The sequence below is a fragment of the Panthera onca genome, chromosome C1 (assembly GCF_046562875.1).
Source record: "Panthera onca isolate mPanOnc1 chromosome C1, mPanOnc1 haplotype 2, whole genome shotgun sequence".
Lineage (NCBI taxonomy): Eukaryota > Metazoa > Chordata > Mammalia > Carnivora > Felidae > Panthera > Panthera onca.
Genome location: NC_138346.1, coordinates 146361763 through 146387414, shown reverse-complemented (window position 1 = coordinate 146387414; position 25652 = coordinate 146361763). Strand labels below are relative to the sequence as shown.

At 39.3% G+C, this 25652-nt stretch overlaps 1 protein-coding gene across 3 annotated transcripts in view; it reads right to left on the bottom strand.

Moving 5' to 3' along the window:
• KYAT3 (kynurenine aminotransferase 3) overlaps window positions 1–25652 on the bottom strand; it is a 72736-nt gene that overhangs the window by 36331 nt on the left and 10753 nt on the right. For all 3 annotated transcript variants that reach the window (XM_078451715.2, XM_078451713.2, XM_078451714.2), the window contains exon 3: window positions 147–205. In XM_078451715.2, coding sequence (XP_078307841.1) covers window positions 147–205 — 59 coding nt within the window. The remainder of the gene's footprint in view (window positions 1–146; window positions 206–25652) is intronic.

Below are 25652 nucleotides of genomic sequence, written 5' to 3'. Positions count from 1 at the left end.
CAATTCCACTTAATGAATAAATTAAAATAAGTGCTTTTATTTGTAGATTGTAGATAAGGCTAAAAATTCCCAATATAGGTGTGTATATAAAATGTATAGGAAAAAAAACTTCACCAAATTATTATTGTTTACTCTGAGGTACTCACCACACATTACTATCAAGGCCTTCAATTCGTTTTGCATTGGTGATTTTCAAAGACATTTTCTGAAAGATATAAATATTGAAAGTTTTTAAATTTCTTTAATAAAACTTCAAGGGGCGCCTGGGTGGTTCAGTCGGTTGAGCATCCGACTTCAGCTCCAGTCATGATCTCATGGTTCCTGAGTTCGAGCTCCACAATGGGCTCTCTGCTATCATCGCAGAGTCCGCTTGGGATCCTCTGTCTCCTTCTCTTTCTCTTTCCCACCTGCGCATGCTCTCTCTCTCTCTCTCTCTCAAAAATAAGTAAAACATTTAAAATGTTTTCAAAAAGTCAGAAAATCATGGGTAACTACCTTTTTCCTATTGTCACCACAGAAAAAGCAGTGCCACAATGACAAATGCTATGTGTAGCATTTGTCAATACAAAATTCTGAAGAGGAAGTCCTCTCCCACCAACTGCCCCAAGGAATGCTTTTTCTAAGGAACCATAGATGTTTATCTTCTCACATAAAAACAAAAATATCATCCTAGCCTAAACAACATAAACTAATATGAAGGCCTGAAATGTACTGAAGAGAACAATAATGATACTAAAAAAAAAAAAAGTCAGTTTAAAAAAATACCTTGAGTCATTCTCTGAAGATCATTTTAGGTAAGATGTATGAACAGCTCCACAAGTAAGTTCCTTGTATTGCATACAAGAAGCACTCAACAAATGGTTTTAAAACTCAATACAGAGCTCCAAATAGTAATAGCTCACATCATTTTTTTTTTAATTTTATCTTTTATTTTTTAAAATTTACATCCAAATTAGTTAGCATATAGTAAACAATGATTTCAGGAGTAGATTCCTTAATGCCCCTTACCCATTTAGCCCACCACCCGCCCCCGCCACACACAACCCCTCCAGTAACCCTCAGTTTGTTCTCCATATTTGTAAGTCTCTTCTATTTTGTCCCCCTCCCTGTTTTTATATTATTTTTGTTTCCTTTCCCTTATGTTCATCTGTTTTGTTTCTTAAAGTGCTCATATGAGTGAAATCATATGATTTTTGTCTTTCTCTGACTAATTTCACTTAGCATAATACCCTCCAGTTCCATCCACGTAGTTGCAAATGGCAAGATTTCATTCTTTTTGATTGGCGAGTAATACTCAATTGTGTGTGTGTGTGTGTGTGTGTGTGTGTGTGTGTGTGTGTACACACACACACACACACACACACCACATTTTCTTTATCCATTCATCCATCGATGGACATTTGGGCTCTTTCCATACTTTGGCTATTGTTGATAGTCACATTACTTTTTTTTAAATTTTTTTACGTTTATCTATTTTTGAGAGTGAGAGAGACAGAGCATGAATGGGAGAGGGGCAGAGAGAGAAGGAGACACAGAATCTGATGCAGGCTCCAGGCTCTGAGCTGTCAGCATAGAGCCTGATGCAGGGCTCCAACTCCCAGACTGCGAGATCACGACCTGAGCCAAAGTCGGCCGCCTAACTGACTGAGCCACCCAGGTGCCCCAATAGTTCACATTATTGAGTACTGAGTACATACCAGGTACTGTTCTAAGTGTTTTACATAATTAACTCATTTACAATTCACAACAACTCTATGTGGTAGTTCTCTTATCAGCCATCATTTACATTGGAGTAAAGTGAGGTACAGAGGATAAAGTTACGGAACTTTACTCATCTGCCCAAGTTTATAAAAGCTTGTGTAACATTTTAACCCACACAGATTCTTTTTTTTTTTTTAATTTATTTTACATATTTGTTTTGAGACAGACTGAGAGAGTGCAAGTGGGTAGAGGCAGAGAGAGACTGAGAGAGTGCAAGTGGGTAGAGGCAGAGAGAGAGGAGAAAATTCCAAGCAGACTCTGCACAGTCAGCACAGAGCCCGATGCGAGGCTTGAACTCATAAAACTGTGAGATCATGACCTGAGCTGAAATCAAGAGTTGGAGGCTTAACCCACTCAGTCACCCAGGTGCTCCAAAACCCAAACAGATTCAACTCAGGATTTGAACCCAGGCAGTTTGACTCCAGAGTACATACTCAGACCTATTTCTATATACTGTCTTTTATGTAAAAAGACCTTACAAAAAATAGTACAAGAATGCTGCCTCCTAAGAAAAGTATATTATAAATTTAGATCAAGTCGGAGGCGCCTGGGTGGCTCAGTTGGTTAAGAGTCCAACTTCAGCTCAGGTCATGATTTTGCGGTTCGTGGGTTCAAGCCCCATGTTTGGTTCTGTGCTGACAGCATGAGGCCTGGAGCCTGCTTTAGATTTTGTCTCTCTCTCTCTCTCTCTCTGTCCCTCCCTCTCTCTCTTTCTCCCAAAAATAAACATTAAAAAAATTTTTTTTTTTAATTTAGATCAAGTCTACTTACATCAAGCAAGCCAGGGATATGGTAGAAAAATATTAAAAGTTAAAACTGATGGTATAACATACAATTTCTTAGTTCTCTAGATTTTAAAATTAAGTTTATACTATATTCCCAAAGCACTGAATTAGCCTTGAATTCACTGTTAACAAGCTGCTGGGGGAAAAATAAAAATGATTGGCAGCATTTTTACAAAGATTTTCCTAATAGAATATTAAAGTAATTTTAATTCAATCTGGGAGGAAGATAATGATAATGGTTACTAAATAGACCATTGTGCATTCCAACAATGGAGCCCAGAAGAATATCTTTTTACTCTTCTATTTTTTAATCTTTGAAACTCCAGTGATGTAAATCACATGCAAATTCTCCAGAGGCTAATGCACCTTCCAGAATAGCTTTATGATTAAGTACCCACCTGAACATGATGCTATTCTAGAAACTACAATTATAAAACTAAAAAGTCCTGGCATGATAGACAGAAAAAGATATTTTAACAACTGTCCTTAGAAACAACATTTCTAAGAAAATGTTTAAAACTTAATGATTCATTCAGCATGTGTCTACACACACAAAGGACAGATTCATATATTAAAAAAGTGAGCAAAGTCTGCAGCAGATAATTTAGACATAAAGTCCAATTTTCCTTATTTAGGTAACTGAAGGCAAATCACATTTCCAGATTTAATTTTAAAATTTGTGTTCAGAACAGCCTCTTCTCTCACCACCTCCCTGCTTCTGCTTTGTCCCACTCCTATACCCCAACCATTCTAATGGTATAGAAATAGTCATAGTATATAAATCAGTCATACTATAGAAATTAGTAACTCTTGGATCTGATACATGACATAACTAGCAAAGCACAGATAGGATCAGTCATCATGGCTCCTGAAAGACTTTGCAAATAGAAACAGATGTTTACAGGTGAAATAGGTCCCTATGGAAGAGGTTAAATGCAGGAAGGTAACATAAACATGAATAGTTCCTTTACATAATAATATATTCTACTTTTAAAAGTCCCCAAAGATTAAGGATAGACCTAAGTATACTATTTAGTAAATTAGTTAGTATGTACTAGTTATTATATACTAGTTTACTTCTGTAGCTTCCATGTAATCATTCCTCTACCTTAATGGTCTTTCTACACCAATGTTCTCAACCTTTTTCGTCACTGCCCCCTTAAGAAGACCTTTTAGATGTTTCTTCTATTCATCTCCCCCACTGCCCCATAAATGAAGGAGTATGAATTTGTCAGTAAGGATTCAGTTTTACAAGGTCACAAGAAGTTGTAATAGTTATGGTTGATTTCACCTGCCAAATACCAGTTTTCTCCCCTTAAGGGCAATAATTCCTCCACTGAGAATGCATGTCCTATACTCAATTCAATCCCTGGTCCCCACCACCCTGCTTCTGCATTTGGCTAACTCCTAATCCACTTGCCACTTTCAGTTCTCATGTTAGACTTCATTTCCTCCAGAGACTGTTTTCTGACTCCGTAAGTCAAGGTTATATGCTCTTTCTATGTACTCCTATTACATGGAGTATTTTCCAGCATTTACTACATAACACTGTAATTTTCCTCTTTATTTATGTATATCCTTCCTTAGACTATAATCTCTGAGGATTATTTCTAGCTTGTTTGCTGATATGTGTATTAATCAAGTTTCTGCAAAGAAACAGAACCAATAGGATGTGCATATATACAGTGATTTATTTAAAGAATTGGCTCATGTGACTTGTGGGGGTCAGCAAGTTTGAAATCTGCAGAGCAGTCCAGGAGACTGGAGACCCAAGAAGAGTTGATTTTACAGCTCAGAGTCTGAAAGCAGTCTGGCGGCAGAATTCCCTTTTCCTAGGGGAGTGTTAGTCTTTTTTTCTCCTAAGGCCTTCAACTGATTGGATCAGGCCCATTCACATTATATAGAGGACAATTTACTTAAAGTCCACTGATTTAAATGTTAATCTCACTTGATAAACACCTTCAGAGACATCCAGACTGATGTTTGAACAAACACCTGGGTTCCTTGACCTCGTCAAATTGATATAAAATTAACTATCACAGTGTCCAACACATAAAACTAGGCCTATCACATAGTAATTTTTCAACAAATATCTGATGAATGAAGAAAACCTCCACATTAGAAGTGAATTTACGGTATCAGCTTAAGTCAGGTATTTACTGTGTCAGTCAGCTTAAGTTAATGTATGCTTCAGTAACAAATGACCTCAAAGTCTTCGTGGCTTAAAATCATGAAGGTTTATTTCTTTTTCATACAACAGATCCACTCAATGTCAGCTGCTACTCTGCTCCATGTCACAGTCACTCTGAGACATAAGCTGGTGAAATAGTCTCTATTTGGAATACTGTCAGATTCATAGCAGAGGGAAACAAATTTTTAGTCTCTGCTTAAACTGCACACACCACTTCTCCTCACATTATATTGGCCAAAGCAATTTCATGGCTAAGCCTGATACCAACATAGCAGAAATGAAAGTCTGAACGTACAAGGATTGCCGTGGGTTGGACTGTGTCCCCTCCAAATTCATGTTGAGGCCCTACCACCCAGTACCTCAGAATGTGATCTTATTTGGAAATAAGTTCACTGCAGCCGTAATTGGTTAAATTAAGGTCACGGGTTGGTGGGGGGAGGGGAGGCGCTAATCCAATATGACAGTGGCCTTATAAAAAGGGTAAATTTAGAGACAGTCTGGTATACAGGGAGAATGCCACATGAAGATGAAAGAAGAGAGTCAGGGAATGCCAAAGATTGACAGCAAACCACCAGAAACTAGGGGAAAAGCATCAACAGACTCTTTCTGACATCATACAAAAGAAACCAACCCTGGTACACTTTGCTCTTGGAATTTAAGCCTACAGAACTGTGAGCTGATACAGTTTTGTTGCTTACGCCACTCAGTTTGTAGTACGGTTAAGGCAGCCTGAGGAAATTAAAACAGTGGTGAACATTTACAAGACACCCTATAGTGTCCAAAAACATCAGGATTCAGCAGAAGATGCAAATTCTCACTATATAAGAATTACTGTTCAGAGGAGATCCAGTCTTAGGAAATGAAAATAAAACTGATTTTTTATTGCGTCTCTCAACCCTGAAATACAGGCAGATCAACACTAAACCATCCTGCACACCTAGAAAACTGATTTGAGGATTAACACAACAATCTGCACAATCTAAACCACAGAACTTGGCAGGTACGCAGCATGGAGAGGAGAACTGGGGGAGAGAGAAGCTGTGGAGGGCAGGGAGCTGTTTTTCCTTGCAGAGAGAGGATGGAGATGGGGGAAGAGTACAAGAAAAGCACCCCCCCCCCCCAAAAAAAAAAGCAGCTGGAAAGAAAGTGGAAAAGTGGAAATAGCCGCAGAGACTGAACACAAAAGGGAGAAAGGAGAAAGAAGAGTGTTTAAATTCCATTAAGACTCTATAAACAGGGGGAGCGGAGTCTGAAACTTCACAACTCAATATCTGGAGGTGCTCTGGTGGAAAGGGAGAATCCCCAGGAGCAGAGAGCAAGGTTGGATAGGTCCTCAGGCCACATGGGGAGAGGCGGTTCCCCTGCTAGTAGGACATCTGGTAGAGACTGTGCAGTCACCCCACAGGAAAAGGTCCCAGTGGACTCTGGAGAACAACCACATTCACTGGTGCTGGAACAAAGACGTTACAGGGGAAGCCTGGTGCCAGATGTGTGTTGTGATTTTCCATAAACCCTGAAACACTGCTGCTACACAATCGCGTTAACTTCTTCCAGGGCAGGCTGGCACCCAGACACAGACTCTGGGCATTGGCAGCAGTGCAGTCTCCTGAACGTTTTGAGGGATGGCTGGCACTTGGCCATTGCTCAGTAAGACCCTCCCCCAGAAGATCTGAGTGAGTCAAAGCTGCAGTCCCATAGAAGTGAGGGGTTGGGAAACACAGCCCCATTTGAGATAAAACTCAGGAGGGAGGTGCTGCTTGGCAGCCTGACGGCTTTATCACAGGCAGTTTAGAAGTGGGGAGTGGACGGAAGCCAGAGACAAAGGAGGGTGCCGGTTGTGGAGAGCACAGAGTTCCAATACAAGAGATTGGGTAGCTGGGTGATGCCATTTTCACCCTTCCTTCGGATAAGCATACATGTCTACATGCGCCACAGCACTCCAGCCCAGTAAGCTAAGCAGGGCCATCAAGTGGAGAATGGACCTGTTACACTAAGCCCTGCCCAACTGGGCCAACAGTGCTCTTGACAAACACAAGTCTCTCTGCCTGCTTAGTTTGCAGACTATAAAGTACTTCATAGCTTGACTTCTCTGGGAAAACAGATATAATTTCAATCATACTGCATTCTGTTCACTGGTTCTTTTACTCAATTTTTTCCTTTTTCTTTTCTTACTCTTGAATACAGAAAAGAGAAAAAAATCTACTTGTATTTTCCATTTATATTAAAAAATTTTTCTTTAAATTTTTTCTACATTTTTTACTTTTTTGTAAATTTTTTAAATTGTTTTACTTTTATCATTTCATTTTATTCTATTTTATTGTATTCATTTTTTCAAATTTCCAGAAGTTTTCCTTTTTTTCTCCTTATCTTTCCCTTTTTTTTCTAATCTATCAAGCTTCTTTCAACAACCACACCAAAACACACCTAGGATCTAGCAAACTTTATTTGATGTCTTTGAGTTGTTTTTAATTTTATTATTATTTTTTTACTTTATTAATTCCTTTTCTTCTCCAAAATGATGAAACAAAGGAATTCACCCCAAAAGAAAGAACAGGAAGAAATGAGAGCCAGGGACTTAATCAACACAGATACAAGCAAGATGTCTGAACCAGACTTTAGAATCATGATACTAAGAATACTAGCTGAGGTGGAAAATAGATTAGAATCCCTTTCTGCAGAGATAAAAGAAGTAAAAACTAGTCAGGATGAAATAAGAAATGCTACAACTGAGCTGCAATCTCGAGTGGATGCCATGGCGGCAAGGATGGATGAGGCAGAGTAGCAAATCAGCGATACAGAGGACAAACTTAGGGAGAATAATGAAACAGATAAAAAGAAGGAGACTATGGCAAAAGAGTATGAAATAAAAATTGGAGAACTCAGTGACTCTTTAAAAAGAAATAAGAATCACAGGGTTCCCAGAAGATGAAGAGAGAGAAAAAGGGGTAGAAAATTTATGTGAGCACATCATAGCAGAAAACTTTCCTAACCAGGGGAAAGACAGTCATCAAAATCCAGTAAGTACAGAGGACTCCCATTAGATTCAACAAAAACCGACCATACCATAGTCAAATTCACAAAATACTCAGGCAAGGAAAGAATTATGAAAGCAGCAAGGGAAAAAAAGAAGTCCCTAACCTACAAGGGAAGACATATCAGGTTCACAGCAGACCTATCCAAAGAAACTTGGCAGGCCAGAAAGGAGTGGTAGGATATAGTCAATGTGCTGAATGGGAAGAATATGCAGCCAAGAATTCTCTATGCAGCAAGGCTGTCATTCAAAATAGAAGGAGAGATAAAAAGTTTCCGAGACAAACAAAAATCAAAGGAGTTTGTGACTAGTGAACCAGCCGTGCAAGAAATTTTAACTTCTCTCTGAGGAGAGAAAAGATGAGGGGGAAAAAAAAAAAGACCAAAAGCAACAAAGACTAGAAAGCACCAGAGAACATTACCAGAAACTCCAACTCTATAGGTGACAGAAAGGCAATAAATCATATCTGTCAGTACTCACTCTAAATGTCAATGGTCTAAACGCTCCAATCAACAGACAGAATATAACAGAACGGATAAGAAAACAAGATCCATCTATATGCTGTTTACAAGAGACCCATATTAAGCCTAAAGACACCTTCAGATTGAAAATAAGGGGATGGAGAACCATCTATCATGCTAATAGTCGCCAAAAGAAAGCCGTGGTAACCATACTTATATCAGACAATCTAGATTTTAAGATAAAGATTGTAACAAGAGGTGAAGAATTGTATTATATCATAATCAAGAAGCCTCAACAAATGTAAACATTTATGCCCCCAACGTGCAAGCACCCAAATATATAAACCAATTAATCACAAACATTGTGTCAAAGAAACTCATTGACAATAACATCATAATAGTAGGGGACTTCAACACTCCACTTACAGCAAAGGAGATCATCTAAACAGAAAATCAACAAGGAAACAAGGGCTTTGAATGACACACTGGGCCAGATGGACTTAACAGATATATTCAGAACATTTCATCCAAAAGCCGAAGTATATGCATTCTTCTTGAGTGCACATGGAACTCCAGAATAGATCACAGAAGAGATCACAAACTGGAACACAAATCAGCCCTCAAGTACAAAAAGATTGAGATCATACCATGCATATTTTCAGACCACAACGTTATGAAACTCAAAATCAACCATAAGAAAAAATTTGGAAAGATAACAAATACTTGGAGTATAGGTGGGGTGCCTGGGTGGCTCAGTTGGTTGGACGACCGACTTCAGCTCAGGTCATGATCTCACAGTTTGTGGGCTCGAGCCCCGTGTCAAGCTCTGTGCTGACAGCTCAGAGCCTGGAGCCTACTTCAGATTCTGTGTCTGCCCCTCTGCCTACCCCTCCCCTGCTTACACTCTGTGTCTGTCTTCCAATAATAAATAAACATTAAAAAAAATTTTTTTTGAAAGAATGAATAGGCTAACCAAGACATTAAAGAGGAAATTAGAAAGCACATGGAAGCCATGGAAATGGTAATACCACAGCCTAAAACCTCTGGGATGCAGCAAAGGTGGTCATAAGAGGGAAGTATATAGCAATTCAGACCTTCCTATAGAAGGAAGAAAGGTCTGTTACACAACCTAACCTCACAGCTCAAAGACCTGGAAAAAGAACAGCAAATAAAACCGAAAACCAGCTGAAAGCAGGAAATAATAAAGATTAGAGCAGAAACCAATGCTATCAAAACCAAAAAAACAGTAGAACAGATCAATGAAACCAGAAGCTGGTTCCTTGAAAGAATTACTAAAACTGTGGGGCGGGGGGGGGGGGGGGGGGGGGGCACCTGGGTGGCTCAGTTGGTTGAGCGTTCGACTTCAGCTCAAGTCATGATCTCACGGTTCATGGGTTCGAGCCCCGCATCGGGCTCTGTGCTGACAGCTCAGAGCCTGGAGCCTGCTTCAGATTCTGTGTGTGTGTCTCTCTCTCTCTGCCCCTCCCCCACTCACACTGTTTCTGTCTCTCTCTCAAAAATAAATAAATTTTAAAAAAAGAAAAGAATTAACAAAATTGATAAGCCCCTAGCCAGTTTGAGCAAAAAGAAAAAGGACCCAAATAAATAAAATCAAGAATGAAAGAGTAGAGATCACAACCAAACACTGCAGAAATACAAACAGTAACAAGAGAATCTTATGAGCAATTATATGCCAATAAAATGGGCAATTTGGAAGAAGTGGACAAATTCCTAGAAACATATAAACTACCAAAACGGAAACAGGAAGAAATAGAAAATTTGAACAGACCCATAACCAGTAAAGAAATTGAAGTAGTAATCAAAAATCTCCCAAAAAAACAAGAGTCCAGGGCCAGAGAGCTTTCCAGGGGGAATTCTACCAAACATTTAAAGAAGAGTTAACACCTATTCTCTTGAAACCATTCCAAAATATAGAAATGGAAGGAAAACTTCCAAACTCTTTCTATGAAGCCAGCATCACCTTGATTCCAAAACCAGACAAAGACCCCACTAAAACTACAGACCAATTTCTTTGATGAACATGGATGCAAAAATCCTCAACAAGATACTAGCCAACCAGATCCAACAATACATTAAAAAAATTATTCACCACGACCAAGTGGGATTTATACCTGGGATGCAGGGCAGGTTCAATATCAGCAAAATAATCAATGTGACACATCACATCAATAAAAGAAAGGACAAGAACCACATGATCCTCTCAATAGATGCAGAGAAAGCATTTGACAAAATACAGCATCCTTTCTTGATAAAAACCCTCAAGAAAATAGAGACAGAAGGATCATACCTCAAGATCATAAAAGCCATATATGAAAGACCCACTGCCAATATCATCCTCAATGGGGGAAACAGAGCTTTCTCCCTAAGGTCACGAACACAACAGGGATGTCCACTCTTGCCACTGTTAACATAGTATTGGAAGTTTTAGCCTTAGCAATCAGACAACACAAAGGAATAAAAGGCATCCAAATCGGCAAGGAGGAAGTCAAACTTTCACTTTTTGCAGATGACATGATACTCTACATGGAAAACCCAAAAGATTCCACCAAAAAACTGCTAGAACTGATCCATGAGTTCAGCAAAGTCACAGGATATAAAATAAATGCACAGAAATCAGTTGCATTCCTATACACAATGAAGCAACAGAAAGAGAAATCAAGGAATTGATCCCATTTACAACTGCACACACAAAAAAAACAATAAAATACCTAGGCATAAACCTAACCAAAGAGGGAAAAATCTATACACTGAAAACTACAGAAGCTTATGAAAAAACAGAAGACACAAAAAAATGGAAATATATTCCATGCTTCTGAATCAGAAGAACAAACATTGTTAAAATGTCAATACTACCCAAAGCAATCTACATATTCAATGCAATCCCTATCAAAATAACAACAGCATTCTTCACAGAGCTAGAACAGACAATCCTAAAATTTGTATGGGACCATAAAATAGCCGAATAGCCAAAGTAATCTTGAAAGAGAAAACTGAAGCTGGAGGCATCTCAATCCCGGACTTCAAGATGTACTACAAAGCTGTAATCAAGACAATATGATACTGGCACAAGAACAGACACTCATATCAATGGAACAGAATAGAGAACCCAGAAATGGACCCCCAAGTGTACGGCCAACTAATCTTTGACAAAGCAGGAAAGAATATCTAATGGAATAAAGACAGTCTCTTTAGCAAATGGTGCTGGGAAAAGTGGACAGTGACATGCAAAAAAAAAAACAACAAAAAAAACAAAGAACCTGGATCACTTTCTTACACCATACACAAAATTCAACTCAGAATGTATGAAAGACCTAAATGTAAGACAGGAAGCCATCAAAATCTTCAAGGAGAAAGCAGGCAAAAACCTCTTTGACCTCGGCTGCAACAACTTCTTACTCAACAGATCTCCAGAGCCAAGGGAAACAAAAGCAAAAATGAAACTATTGGGACCTCATCAAGATAAAAAGCTTCTGCACAAGGAAAGAAACAATCGGAAAAACTAAAAGGCAACCGATGGAATGGGAGAAGATATTTGCAAATGACATATCAGATAAAGGGTTAGTATCTAAAATCTGTGAGGAACTTATCAAACTCAACACCCAAAAAACAAATAATCCAGTGGACAAATGGGCAAAAGACACGAATAGACACTTCTCCAAGGAAGACATCTAGATGGCTAACCGACACATGAAAAATGCTCAACATCACTCATCCTCAGGGAAATACAAATCAAAACCACAATGAGATACCAACTCACACATGTCAGAATGGCTAACATTAACAACTCAGGAAACAATGGATGTTGCCAGGATGCAGATAAAGAAGAACGCTTTTACACTACTGGTGGGAATCAAACTGGTGCAGCCACTCTTGAAAACAGTATAGAGGTTCCTCAAATAAAAAACAGAACCACCCTACAATCCAGCAATTGCACTACTAGTAATTTATCCAGGGGATACAGGTATGCTGTTTTGAAGGGGCACGTGCACCCCAATGTTTATAGCAGCACTATTGACAATAGCCAATGTATGGAAAGAACCCAAGTGTCCATCGATGAATGAATGGATAAAGAAGATGTGATATATATATATAATGGAGTATTACTCGGCAATCAAAAAGGCAATCCATTTGCAACTCTGTGGATGGAACTGGAGGATATTATATTAAGCGAAATTACTCAGAAAAAGACAAATATCATGACTTCACTTAGATGAGGAACTTAAGGTATAAAACATATGAACATAAGGGAAGGGAAGCAAAAATAATATAAAACAGGAGAGGGCCAAAACATAAGACTCTTAAATATAGAGAACAAACAGCATTGCTGGAGAGGTTATGGGAGGGGGGATGGCATAAATGAGTAAGGGGCATTAAGGAATCTACTCCTGAAATCATTGTTGCACTATATGCTAACTAACTTGGATGTAGTAAATTAAACAATAAATAAATTTTTTAAAATGTGAAGAAAACTGGATTCCTATGGGGAATTGCCTTACATGTATGTTGGGAAATCTGCAAGGCTTGTATAATTTCTGAGCCAGCTAACTCCATGAGGTGGTTTCTGCTCCCAGGTAGATTAATTCCTGGCATACATATATTATACTGTTATATTATAAACACAAAACTGCTAGTGAATAGTAGTAATAGTAGTAGTAATAGTAGCATCTGCTTCTTTGATTTCTTTTTTTTTTTTTTTAAATCAACTTGTGGCTGAAAAGTGCAGTTCTAAAGAATCACCACTAGGTGCCACTCTTGGCAGAAATGAGAAAAAGGCCTATTGCTATTGTCTTTAAAATGTTTATTGCAATGGTGTTGGAACAAGGAAACTTTGGAAAGAAAAGAAAATATTACCCATTATCCTAAGACTCTAGAATACTAAAGTTTCAACTGCATATATTGTGAAGACTCTGTCTGTAAGACATGCTGCATATAGGTGGGATAGAATAGGTGTAGAAAAAGTTTCCCCGAAAGGTGGGTTGAAGCTGGGGAAGCTGAGGCTGTTAACATCTATGAAGCATGGACTGAGTCAAGTGTAACAAAGATAAAGAGTGCAAGAAAAGGTCAGAAACAGAAAAAAACAAAGCTAGTGGTTAGAGAGGTGAAGACAATAATCAGACATGAGAAGCAGACAGACCCTGTGCGTCAAGACCAGGCTGGAGAAGGAAGTAAACAAGCTTGTAGTGGGCACCCCCTTGATGTGGTGCCCAGCTGCTGGGCAGCCAAAACATCTATTATCTTTCAGATCTATGAATTCGGTATAGTTGCAATCACATGTGATTTTTTAAACATTTGCCTTGTCTTTTAGCAGAGTACCTTAAACATTTTACTAATTTTCTTAGTCATCGGGGCACCTGGGTAGCTCAGTTGGTTAAGCGTCTGACTTCGATTCAGGTCATGATCTCATGGTTCGTGAGTTTGAGCCCAGCGTCGGGCCCTGTGCTGACGACTTGAAGCCTGAAGCCTGCTTCACATTCTGTGTCTCCCTCTCTCTCTGTCCATCCCCCACCCACACTCTGTCTCTCAAAAATACAATAAAACGTAAAAAAAAAATTTTTTTTAAGTTTTTCTTAGTCATCATAAAACTTTCACTTTTAATTAGCAGACATTATTTCAGGTTACTTATGGATACATAAGTATCCATACATTTTAGTCATTCATTGTTTGAGCATTTGTTATTTCCAGTGTGTTTCCACTGTGCATTTAATTATAGGGTTCCTGCTCTGTTTCCTTTAAAGTCTGATGTGGAAGGTGAATGCCCTATTGTAACATTGTAAAGTATTCATTACCACAAGAAAAAATGAAATGTCATCAATATTATAGTCATCTAGTTCCAGCTAAACTACCTAACCACACAACTTTTGATTACTTTTATAGAAAATATAAGGTATAAAATTTGATGTTCCAACAACCACCATGATGACACGTAGTATCGTTTCCCTTCATTCCTTAACACTTGCTTCCTAAGAGTAGAAGATCCATATTTTTTAAAAATATGGATCTATTTTAAAAAGAAAATGTGCATAACCGCATAATTTACTGTATAATAAACTGCATAATTTATTGACATTTTACCAGTTTGAATTTGCTAGAAATTTGAATGTTCCCTAACCTGACTAAAAAGAAACTTTGCTATATACTCTTTCCTAGCTTTAAGAGTGAGAAACAGACCAGTGCATAGATGCCTTTGAAGCTCCCAGGCTCTGTTAATCAGCTCTCTTGTTGCACAGAAACTCCATCTGAAACAGTTTTGGCAAAAAGGGGAATTTATTAGGGGGGCTCCTGGGTGGCACATTCAGTTAAGTGTCTGACTTCAGCTCGGGCTGAGATCTCACGGTTCATGAGTTCAAGCCCAGTGTCAGGCTCTATGCTGACAGCCTGGAGCCTGCTTCAGATTCTGTGTCCCCATCTCTCTTGGCCCCTCCTCCACTGGCACTCTATCTTTCTATCTCTCTCAAGAATAAATAAACATTAATAAAAATAAATAAAAAGAAAGCTCATGTCACCATGAGAAGGAGAGAAGTGTACCCAGGCTCAAGGGTAAGTGAAGCCAGACACCTGTACCTCATCCACTTCATCTACATTTCTACCCAATCTCCCCCATTGCTGCTAACTGCAAGCTCATGTCTTCTTTACATTCTAACCACATCGGCTTTCGTTCATTCACACAACAAATATTTATTGAATACCTATTGTGTACAAGGCACTCTTTGGCTTGGGATATACCAGTAAGCAAAACAAACCAAGATTCCCTATTCCCATTGAGCCTTTCAATCTTTCCATATCTTAAACACACCCAGTTTGCTCCTATCTATCATATATTATTACCCTATATATTCACCTCTCCTTTTCGGAAGGAATGACTTTGAGATTGGCCATGTGATTTGCTCTGGTCAATGGAGTGCAAGTGGATGTGACATATACTATGTTCAAGAAGCTGTAAGTACTTTTGCGTGGTTTTGGCTCAGCCTTAATTTCTTCTGTCCTTTACTATGAGAAGACCATGTTTCAGACAGGGGCTACTCCTTTAGCCTCAATCCTAGATTAAAAAGACAGAGTGGAGTTGCAAACTGGAGCAAAGCCAGTACTTATTTGTAGCCTGTATGTCTTATGGGTGAGAATGCAGTGTTTAGTGACCTAAGAAGGTAAGATTTGGTGGGTTTTGTTACTGTAGCAAAGTTGATGACATAAAAGCCTTTGTGGGGCGCCTGGGTGGCTCAGTTGGTTAAGTGTCCAACTCTTGGTTTCAGCTCAGGTCATGATCTCACAGTTTCTGAGTTCGGGCCCCACGCTGACAGCTCAGAGCCTAATTGGGATTCTTTCTCTCTCCCTCTTTCTCTGCCCTCTCCCACTTGCTCTCTCTCTCTCAAAAAAAAAAAAAAAAAAAAAAAACTTTGGGGGTGCCTGAGTGGCTCAGTTGGTTGGGCAACCGACTTCGGCTCAGGTCATGATCTCATGGTTTCTGAGTTCGAGCCCCTTCTGTGTTGACAGCTCGGAGCCTGGAGCCTGCTTCGGATTCTGTGTCTCCCTCTCTCTCTGCCCCTCCCCTGCTCACGTTCTGTCTCTGTCTCTCAATAACAAATAAATGTTAAAAAAAAAATTTATTAAAAAAAAAAACTTTGTAATTGCTGTGTGCTCTGCCTGGAATGCCCTTCTCTTAGATCTTCATGTGCCTGCCTCTTTATGTCACTCTATTCAATATGACTCCGCACCCCACCCCTCTTCACCCTGCTTGTTTCCTTGGGGTGAATGCTGGATAAGCAACGGCGCATAGCAAGGAAGCTGTGTGTGTGCGCCCGTGTAGTCAGACCTCATGGTACCTTGGAGAAGATGAAATGAGGTTTTTTCCTTACTATAGAAATAAATATTTGTGTGGTTAAATACACACATGTACACAATACTGAAATATAACCTCAGAGAGGGCTTCCAAAACTATATGCCCTAATATTATTGCCTCTCTCCCACTAGCCCCACCAATAATTTTAGCTTATTTCTATTTTATTTTCTTATGACATTTACCACTACTTGAAATTATTACTCCTTAATTTCTATCTTGCTCACTAAAATGAAAACTTCAGATAATAAGGACTTGTGTTGTTCAGTGCTGTATCTCTGGTATCTAAAATGGTTTTTGGCAGGTTGCATTCACAAGTATTTTCTGAACACAATGAAATCCTACTTCTTTTTAACTATCCTTATTTTTAAATACCTCAATGACATCCTCCCTCTAACCCATCACCCATCACTACAGAGCTATAAAATAGATTAGGGGATGCTACCACTTTGCTCTAAAATCTTTATTGACTTTCCTCAAACTATGGAACAAAGTTCAAATTCAAACCTGGCATTCAAGGCCCTTAATTTATTTCCAGTCTTCTCTCCCACCATGCCATCCCCTCACATACAGTGAATCAACAGTATAAGACCACTTGCCTTTCTCTAATTGCATTCACGGTGTTTCTGTTTCCCATGCTTTAATTTTTTTTAGTTAAAAATTTTTTTTTAATGTTTATTTATTTTTGAGAGAGAGAGAGAGAGAGAAAGCATGAGCAAGTGGGGGAGGGACAGAGAGAGAAGGAGAATCTGAAACAGGCTCCAGGCTCTGAACTGCCAGCACAGAGCCCAACATGGGGCTCGAACCCAAGAACCATGAGATCATGACCTGAGCAGAAGTTGGCCGCTTAAGTGACTGAGCCACCCAGGCGTCCCTTTACTGTTCTTTCTTAAGATGCTATTCAAACCGAAAGCACCCCTTTGAGTTACTCATTACTGAGCTCTCCCGTTTGTATGTACAATGCACATGTTACATGTTAATTAAGTATGTTTCTTTTACTCTTGTTACTCTGTCTTTGTAACTCTAATTTGCAGGGTCTCAGCCAGAAAACCTAGGAGGGTACACAACAGAATTATTTTTCCCTCCCCCTAAATATCATTCAATGGGCTCACAAATCTTAAATAGTTGCCAGGTAAGCCACAGAAGGGGGAAAGAATTACAACATATATCTTACAAAAAACTATTTGGAATATATAAAGAACTTTTACAACTCAAGAGAAGGTAAACAAGATTTGACAGCCACTTTGTAGAAAATATATGAATGGCCAGAAGCACATAAAAGATGCTCAATGTCATTAGTCATTGGGAAAATGCAAATTAAAACCATAATGAGGTGCTACTAAATACCCATGAGAATGGCTAAAAATGTTGATAGTGAGTGTTGGTAAGGATGTGGGGCAGCCTGGAACTCACAGGAACCTGGTGGGCATGTAAAATGGTACAACCACTTTGGAAGCTACTTAGCAGTTACTTAAAAATTGAATGTAAATGTATAGTACAACCCAACCATTCCACTGTTAGGTGTTTACCTAAAAGAAATGAAAGCATATGTCTACACAATGGCTTGTATACAGATGTTCACAACAGTTTTACTCACAATAGCAAAACCTGGAAACAATCTAAAAGCCCATTAACAGGTAAATGGATAAATAAATGATGGTATATCCATATAATGTGATACTAGTCAGTAATAAAAAGGAATGAACTACTGGGGCACTTTGGTGGCTCAGCCCGTTAGGCATCCAACTTCAGCTCAGGTCACGATCTCGTGGTTTGTGAGTCTGAGCCCTGCATCAGGCTCTGTGCTGACAGCTCAGAGCCTGGAGCCTGCTTTGGATTCTGTGTCTCCCTCTCTCTGTACCCCTCCTCTCTCTTAAAAATAAACATTAAAAATTGTTTTTAAAAAAAGGAATGAACTAATGATACATCACAACATGAGTAAATTTAAAAATCATTATGCATATGAAAAAAAAAGATGACATAGTACATACTATTATAATCCAATTAATACAAAATAATATTTTTTTACAAAGAAAACTAACGTATGGAGCCAGAGCCAATCAACAGTGAGGGATGAACTGCAAAGGAACAGGAGGAATCTTGACCACATTCTATATGTTGATTTTAGCAGTGGTTTTATGATACTTCTTCAAATCATCATAGAATTTTATAGCCTAAGTGGATACCATTAATTGTATTTTGATAAAGCTGATTTTAAAAAGCTGCCAGGGTAGTTTCTTATAAAACTAAAATTCTATACAATCCAGCAATCACTCTCATTGGTATTTCACACAAAGCAGTTGAAGAATTATGTTCATAAAAAAATCCCGTGTGTGATGTTTGGCAATTTGTAATTGCCAAAACTTAGAAGCAACCAAGATACCATTCAGTAGGCAAATGGATAAACTGTGGTAGAACCAGATGACAGAAGTTATTCAGTGCTAAAAATAAATGAGGCATCAGGCAAAGATGACAAGAGGGAACCTTAAGGGCAAAATCATGAAGACAGTAAAAAGATCAGTGTATGCCAGGGCTTGGGCAGAAGAAGGTATGAATAGGTAGAAAACAGGATTTTTAGGGTAGTGAAACTATTCTGCATAATACTATGAAGGTGCATTTCCTCATACCTTTGTCAAAATCCCCAGAATGTACAACAATATGAATGAACACTAATAAAAACTATGAACATTGGGTAACAATGATGCATCACTATGGGTTCATCAATTGTAATAAATGTACCACTGTGGTAGCGGATACTGATAATAGGGGAGGCTGTGCATGTGGGAGGGCAGGGGATAGATGGGAATTCTCTAGTTTCTGCTCAGTTTCGCTCTGAACATATAATACTCTAAAAAATAGTCTATTAATAAATGGAAAATAAGTTTTTTTAATTAAAAAAAAAAAAAGCTTCCAGGGTATGCTGAAATGTCTTCTTTCTCCCTTTGGACAAAATACTTCTCAAGCAAGCAGATAATAACAGAATTATCTCATAGATTTTAGATGTTTTCCAAGGTATGATGATTTATATATTCCAACTCCCCCACCTCTGCAAAAACAAAACAAAACACAGACAAATCATACTCTTTTGCCACTAGATGGCATAGAATGTTCCTGTTCCTGTAATGGTAGAAGAACAAAGTTAAAACTCAGAAGTGCAAATGTAGAGCAGGGATTGATGACTTAAGATATACAAGGAGAAAAACTAATTACATAAAAATCCAATTTATAACTCAAAGGCACATATATTTAACTGGAATTTTTAAGCAACATATACAGTTGTTTCAAATTATAATTACTTGTGTCTAATATGCTGTAGCTATTTGATATTTGTTGACTAAATAAGTGAGTGAAAGGGAAGGAATTTGGATCCCCTCTGAGAGATAATATGTAAGAGGAAAAATGTGTTCTTTAAGGGAGAACTATGCAGTGGCTACATGAACACACCCTTCCAGGGCTGAGTCCAGCAGAGCTAAAATTGGTCTTTGACATATTTTATACCTTTGTAGACTGAAGGTAACTGACAGGCAAAATGGTTCCAGAGTTTTGATTGACTTCCCTCCATCCAGTGGAAAAATGAGTTTTACCTTCATTTGCAATTCAATTCCTTTATCACATACAAATTTATGCTTTTTTACTTTCCTTTGAACTGGTCATAACTTGTTTGTTCTCTCATATGAATAAAATAAAAATCTTTAATACATATGCATCTTTACATTTGTATAAGTCATGATTCTGCCTTTTTTCTGAAAATTATCTTTTAACAATACCTATAGAAAAACAAGCTTATTGGAAATAAGAGTCTTCAAACCTGGGAGCTGGCAGAGTAGGTAAATACAGAATGGAAATACCAAAAAAAATGGACTCAGGTCAAGGAAAAAAAAAAAAAAGCCTGATTTATGCTCTTTGAAAATTGGGTCCAAGCCAAGACTGAGTATAAGTGAGTTTATTGTCCCCACCTATATTCACAGGGGTGAAACCTCTGCCTGTCTGGACTATATAATCTCACTCCCCCCCCCACACTCCCCCACAGTGTATTAGATTAGGAATCGACTGAGTCAGGCTAAACCAATCAGGACAACTCTTGTGAATTTGGATTTAAGACTGTACAACAGGTCTCAGGTTTCTACTGGGCACTAGCACCAGGAAGATATGTGAAGCAGATTGGGGTCCCACCAATCTGTGTCCTGGAATATACGCCTACATACCAATTAAAATTTCCAAACTTGTTTAACACAATGAACTTTCAAGCCAGGTAGATCTTACTTTGAAATTAAACATCAAAACTACTAGTAGGGGCACCTGGGTGGCTCAGTCGGTTGATTGTTTGACTCTTGATTTCTGCTCAGGTCACGATCCTGAGGTAAAAGAATTGGCCCCGAGTCAGGCCCCATGCTCAGCATGGAGCTTGGTTAAGATTTTCCTCTTTCCTTCTCTCCCTGTCCCCAGCTCACGTATAAGCATGCTCACTCACACACACACACACTCTCTCTCTCTCAAATAAAAAATTAAAACAAAACAAAACCTACTGGCTATGCAAAGTAGCAGGTTCTTCTCTGAAACTCAATTTCCTCATCTGTTTATAAGGAAAATGAATGCCTGTCCTGTGCCGCTGTTGTGATAATTAAATAAGTTAAATCCATAGTGAAAAAGTTCTTGGTACACACCACATACTTAAAACCTAGTGTCTACTTAGAAAGCAGAAAAGAAGGGCACCTGGGTGGCTCAGTGGGTTAAGTGTCCGACTATTGACCTCAGCTCAGGTCTTGATTTCAGGATTGTGAGCTCAAGCCCCGCATTGGGCTAAACGTTAAAAAAAAATTTTAATTAAAAAATAAAAAAATAAAGCAAGTGATACAGATAAAGTGCAGCCCAACGTCCATTACAGTCCTTTCCTCAGAGATGACTTTTATGTAACTTTCCAATGATATTAATGATGGTGTGGATGAGGATTTCTAGAGAAAACAGGTCTACAGGAAGGAGTCTAGCTAGGTCCACTATCTCTTGATTTAAACTTGTCAATGCTACCCTTGATAACACTGATGAGCCTGCTTATTTTCATCTGCCTAAGGCAGGAAGAATGCTTACTTATCTGTGTTGACTATGTTCACTGCAAAGGCTCCAGTGAACTGTAGGCATTTTCCTGATAGTTACAGTGGTAATAAAGAGGAGAGCTAGAATTCAAGACGTTTATGAGGTAGAAATCATAGTATTCACAAGTAGAGGGAGAAGCTAGTGATGGTTTTTGTGAAATTTCAAACCTACAGAAAAGTTGAGAGATTAGAATTAGGTTGAACGTGAAAGTGCCACTATTCATCCATTTTGACCTATGAAAACGACAGTGTCATATGATGCAACCTAATATAAAATACTCATACACATATCACGATTTTGCCTCATTTGCTTCATCTCTCCACTTCTTTTAAAATCATTTTTATTGCTGAGTAAACAAATCTTAGACTTTAAGTCCTTCTGCCCCTATATACTTGGCATATAGCTCTAAAAATTATCAACATTTTCTTATAGAACTTTGATGTCATTATCATGCCTAATTAACATTATTTCCTTGGATCCATAGGTAAGTCTGTCTCGGTTTCAGTTTTGCTCTTTTTGTGTTCAAGCTACGCATCTAATTGGCTTTCCAGCCCAGGGTTAAGGAGTCAGTCTAGACTGACAGAGAAGGCTCTAAAGAAACACCAGTCCCTAGCTGTTGGCTCAGTCTGTAAGTCCATGTCGGAATCCTCTCCCAGTTTCCTATCCACAGTCTCCCTGACTGTGGAGTCTGCTGGTTTAGTACACACTGGGAATTGCTAGCAGTGCACATGAGGCCTTCTATTGGCTAGCAATGCTTTAAATGCCTCACGTTTTGGTTATTGCTGGTATGTTAAGGTGCACATTTGTCTTGTTTTGCTTGTGTAAATAAAGGTTACTGCTAGCAGGGATCTTGGAGACCAAAACGCTGCAAAAATTGGTGACCATGGGTGGGGCATTTAAGAGCTGTTGGAGTGCTTGCCACCTTAAGAAGATTCCTATGAGAAGTTGGTCATGGACAAGTTGGATTAACACTAGGTCAACCGCCAACCTCAAGAAAACTTCCATTCAACAAGGTGCACTGTAAAATACACAATTCTCAACCCCAAGGCACATCATTTTAGGTGTTAGTTCAGCTCTGAGAGACTCAAAGGCTAATGGGATGGATCCTTGAATTCTAGAGTCAAGCATGCTTATGTTAGGTCTAAAAACTATAGTGCTGGGAGCTGTAATATCTATAGAAATGGCAAAATATTACTAAGAACACCTAGAATTGCAATGGCCATTAAGGGGAACATTCCAGTTAGACAAGATCACTTATTTGCAAAGTACACTTAAAAATAAAGATTCCCACGGGTGCCTAGGTGCCAGTAGGTTAACTGTCCAACTTCAGCTCAGAGCATGATCTCACGGTTCATGGGTTCAAGCCCTGCTTGGGGCTCTGTGATGATAGTGCAGAGCCTGCTTGGGATTCTTTTTCTTTCTCTCTCTCCCCCCACCCCCCTTCTCTGCCCCTCCCTGACTTGTGCTTTCCCTCTCTAAAAATAAATAAACTTTAAAATAAAAGAAAAGAAAGGTTCCCAAATTAAAGGAACAGAATAGGATACCTATTTTAATTGGTATACAAAAGTTTCCAAAAGACTTCAAGGTTCTAAAATAGCTTCATTAAAAGATTCATTACAAAAGGCTAATGAAAAAGTAAAAACAGCAGAGGTACCTGAAACAAAAGACATTAAGACTGATGTGACCCCTACTGCTCCACTCTATCCTTTTTTACCTGGGTGCTAGGTTTTACTAATTCTGTGTCTGAACTGCCTTTATACTCTGAAGAGACTGTTCAAGAACTACCTTTTGAAATTAAGCTGCCTGAAGTTGCAGCTACACTTTCTATCTTTTTTTTTCTTTTTAATGTTTATTTATTTTTGAGAGACAGAGACAGAGACAGAGTGCAAGCAGTGGGGCAGATAAAGAGGGAGACACAATCCCAAGCAGGCTCCAGGCTCTGAGCTGTCAGCACAGAGCCCAACCACAAGATCACAACCTGAGCCAAAATCAGATTTTTAACTGAGTGAGCTACCCAGCCACCCCACCACACTTTGTACTTTAAAGTTCACTCTCATAGGGCAACAGTTCCCTCAGAGAGAAAAAGAAGTTGCCACTGTGGGGGTGGCTAACAAAATTCAGAGAGAAATTCTACCTCAACCAGTACCAATGACTTTGGAACCTTTTACTGAAAAACATTCCTTTTTGCTGTGTGACATAGCCCTAGTCATTCTATCAGGTAACCATCCCCGTCCAAACTCAAAGGGTTAATATGGGTTGCCTCCAAGGAAGACCTCACTTTGGAGCTCCCTGACCAACCTGAACCTGATCTTTCATGTTCTTTCCATTCTGTCCTTGAAATAGAAGATTTTTTTTTTAATGCTTATTTATTTGAGAGAGAGAGAGAGAGAGAGAGAGAGAGAGCGAGCGCGGGGGAGGGGCAGAGACAGAGAGGGAGACACAGAATCTGAAGCAGGCTCCAGGTTCTGAGCTGTCAGCACAGAGACTGACACGGGGCTCGAACCCACAAGCTGTGAGATCATGACCCGAGCCAAAGTCAGATGCCCAACTGACTGAGCCACCCAGGTGTCCCGAAATAGAAGAATTCTAACAGAAGTTCCTTAATTTAATCAAGATGCCTGAAATTCGATGAGCTGCTTCCAGTATAGACAATGGAAGGATAAAAAGCGCAGTGCGTATAAAAATACGTATAGATGTGACTAAACTTCCTCCCGAATTTCCTCAGCATCCATGCAAGGCCTCCAACCAATACGAGAAGACCTAATCAGCCAGGAGTTAATCAATTCTGTAGGAGGCCTTCTAACACTCAAGGGGCTTGCCAGTCCAGAAACCTAATGGGAGGGAATAGCAATTTGTCCAGGACTTCAGATCTATTAACAAGACAGTTATTCCCCTTTTTTCCAAACATGCCTTTTGTCCCAAGTTCCACCTGACTCAAAATTGTTCGCTGTGGCAGACCTCCATTCAGCCTCTTTCAGCATCCCTGCAGATCCTGACAGACAAGATCTATTTGCCTTTACTCAGAATGATCAACAATACACCCGAACAGTTGGGTACAGAGGCCAAGGCTCATTGAGTCCCCTTCTTATTTCTCCCAGCTGCTCCACAAAGACAGAAATACCCTCCAGTTCCCCAGGTAATGAACTCTTTTATAGCATGTGGACAGTCTCTTGCTGTGCTCTGTTACTAAGAAGGCATCCATACAAGATCCCATTTATTTGCTACAACAGTTAGTTGAAAAGGACATAAGGTATCTGAAGAATCGCAATCATCCTCAGACACTGTTTATTACTTAGATCATGATGTAAGTACTGGTGGGATCTGGCTATCTCTAAAAAGAATTAGACTAATCCAGGAATTTCCTAGGCCTACAACAAAGTGACAGCTTCATGGAGTTCTAGGTCTAGCTGATGTCACAGACTATGGGTTGCTAATTTTTATGTGCTTCCCCATTTTATGAACTTATTACCATTTTGGTTCCTGGACCCCTTTCCCCGGGGATGATCTGCATAAACAGGCCTTTCTAAAACCGAAACAAGCCTTACAAGAGCCACCTGCCCCAGGGAAGCTGAACTATTCAAAAATCGTTCGCCTAATTTATACATGAAAAATAACCAAGTCCTGGAGATGCTCACACAAGATGGTGACAAAGGCTTGTTGCCCATTATAGTATGCAGCTTGATTCAGGTGCTTCAGTCTATCCCAGCTGCTTTAAGGCAAGATGCAGCTTCAGTCAGAAGCCTCAGCTGATCTAACATTCTGGAAGGGATGTCTACTTACAAACCCCACATGCTGTCCAAAGCCTTCCTAACTCTGAATTGACCCACTAAACTCAAAGTCCTTCTGCTTTCACCACCAATCTTCATCTTAAATGTTGCAACATTCTTAGACCTGACACATTAGGGCCCCCCTGCCTAATGAAGGTGAGCCTCACTACTGTGAGGTACTAACGTCCCATTTCAGGACACTGTGTCCTGATCTAAAGGACACCCCTTTGACTAATTCTGATCTAATCTTGTTTTTTGATGGGTCATACTGTAAAAATGAAAATGGAAGTTCCAGGCTGATTATGCTGTTACCACCCAATATGAACTACCCGGAAAGGGAAATGTGCCAAAAGCTAAATCAGCCCAACAAGCAGAGCACCAGACCCTCACCAGCGCAGGTCAGTTTTCAAAAGGGCACATTGTTAATATTTACACTGCTGAAGGATATGCCACTGGGGTAATCCATGAGTTTGGAATGTTATGGAAACAAAGGGGTTTTTTCATGTCCACTGGGACCCCAAGAAAAAATGGACGCATACACGACCTTACTCTATCTTCTGAAGTTCCTGTCCTCAAGTAGAGACACATACTAAAAGGATTAAACCTGAACATCAGGGACATGCCCCAGCTGACTTTCATGCAGAGGCAGCAGCAAGAGAATCTGTAAAGGATGTGGCACATGTGGATAAAGTCCATTCTGCTTCTACAAAAAA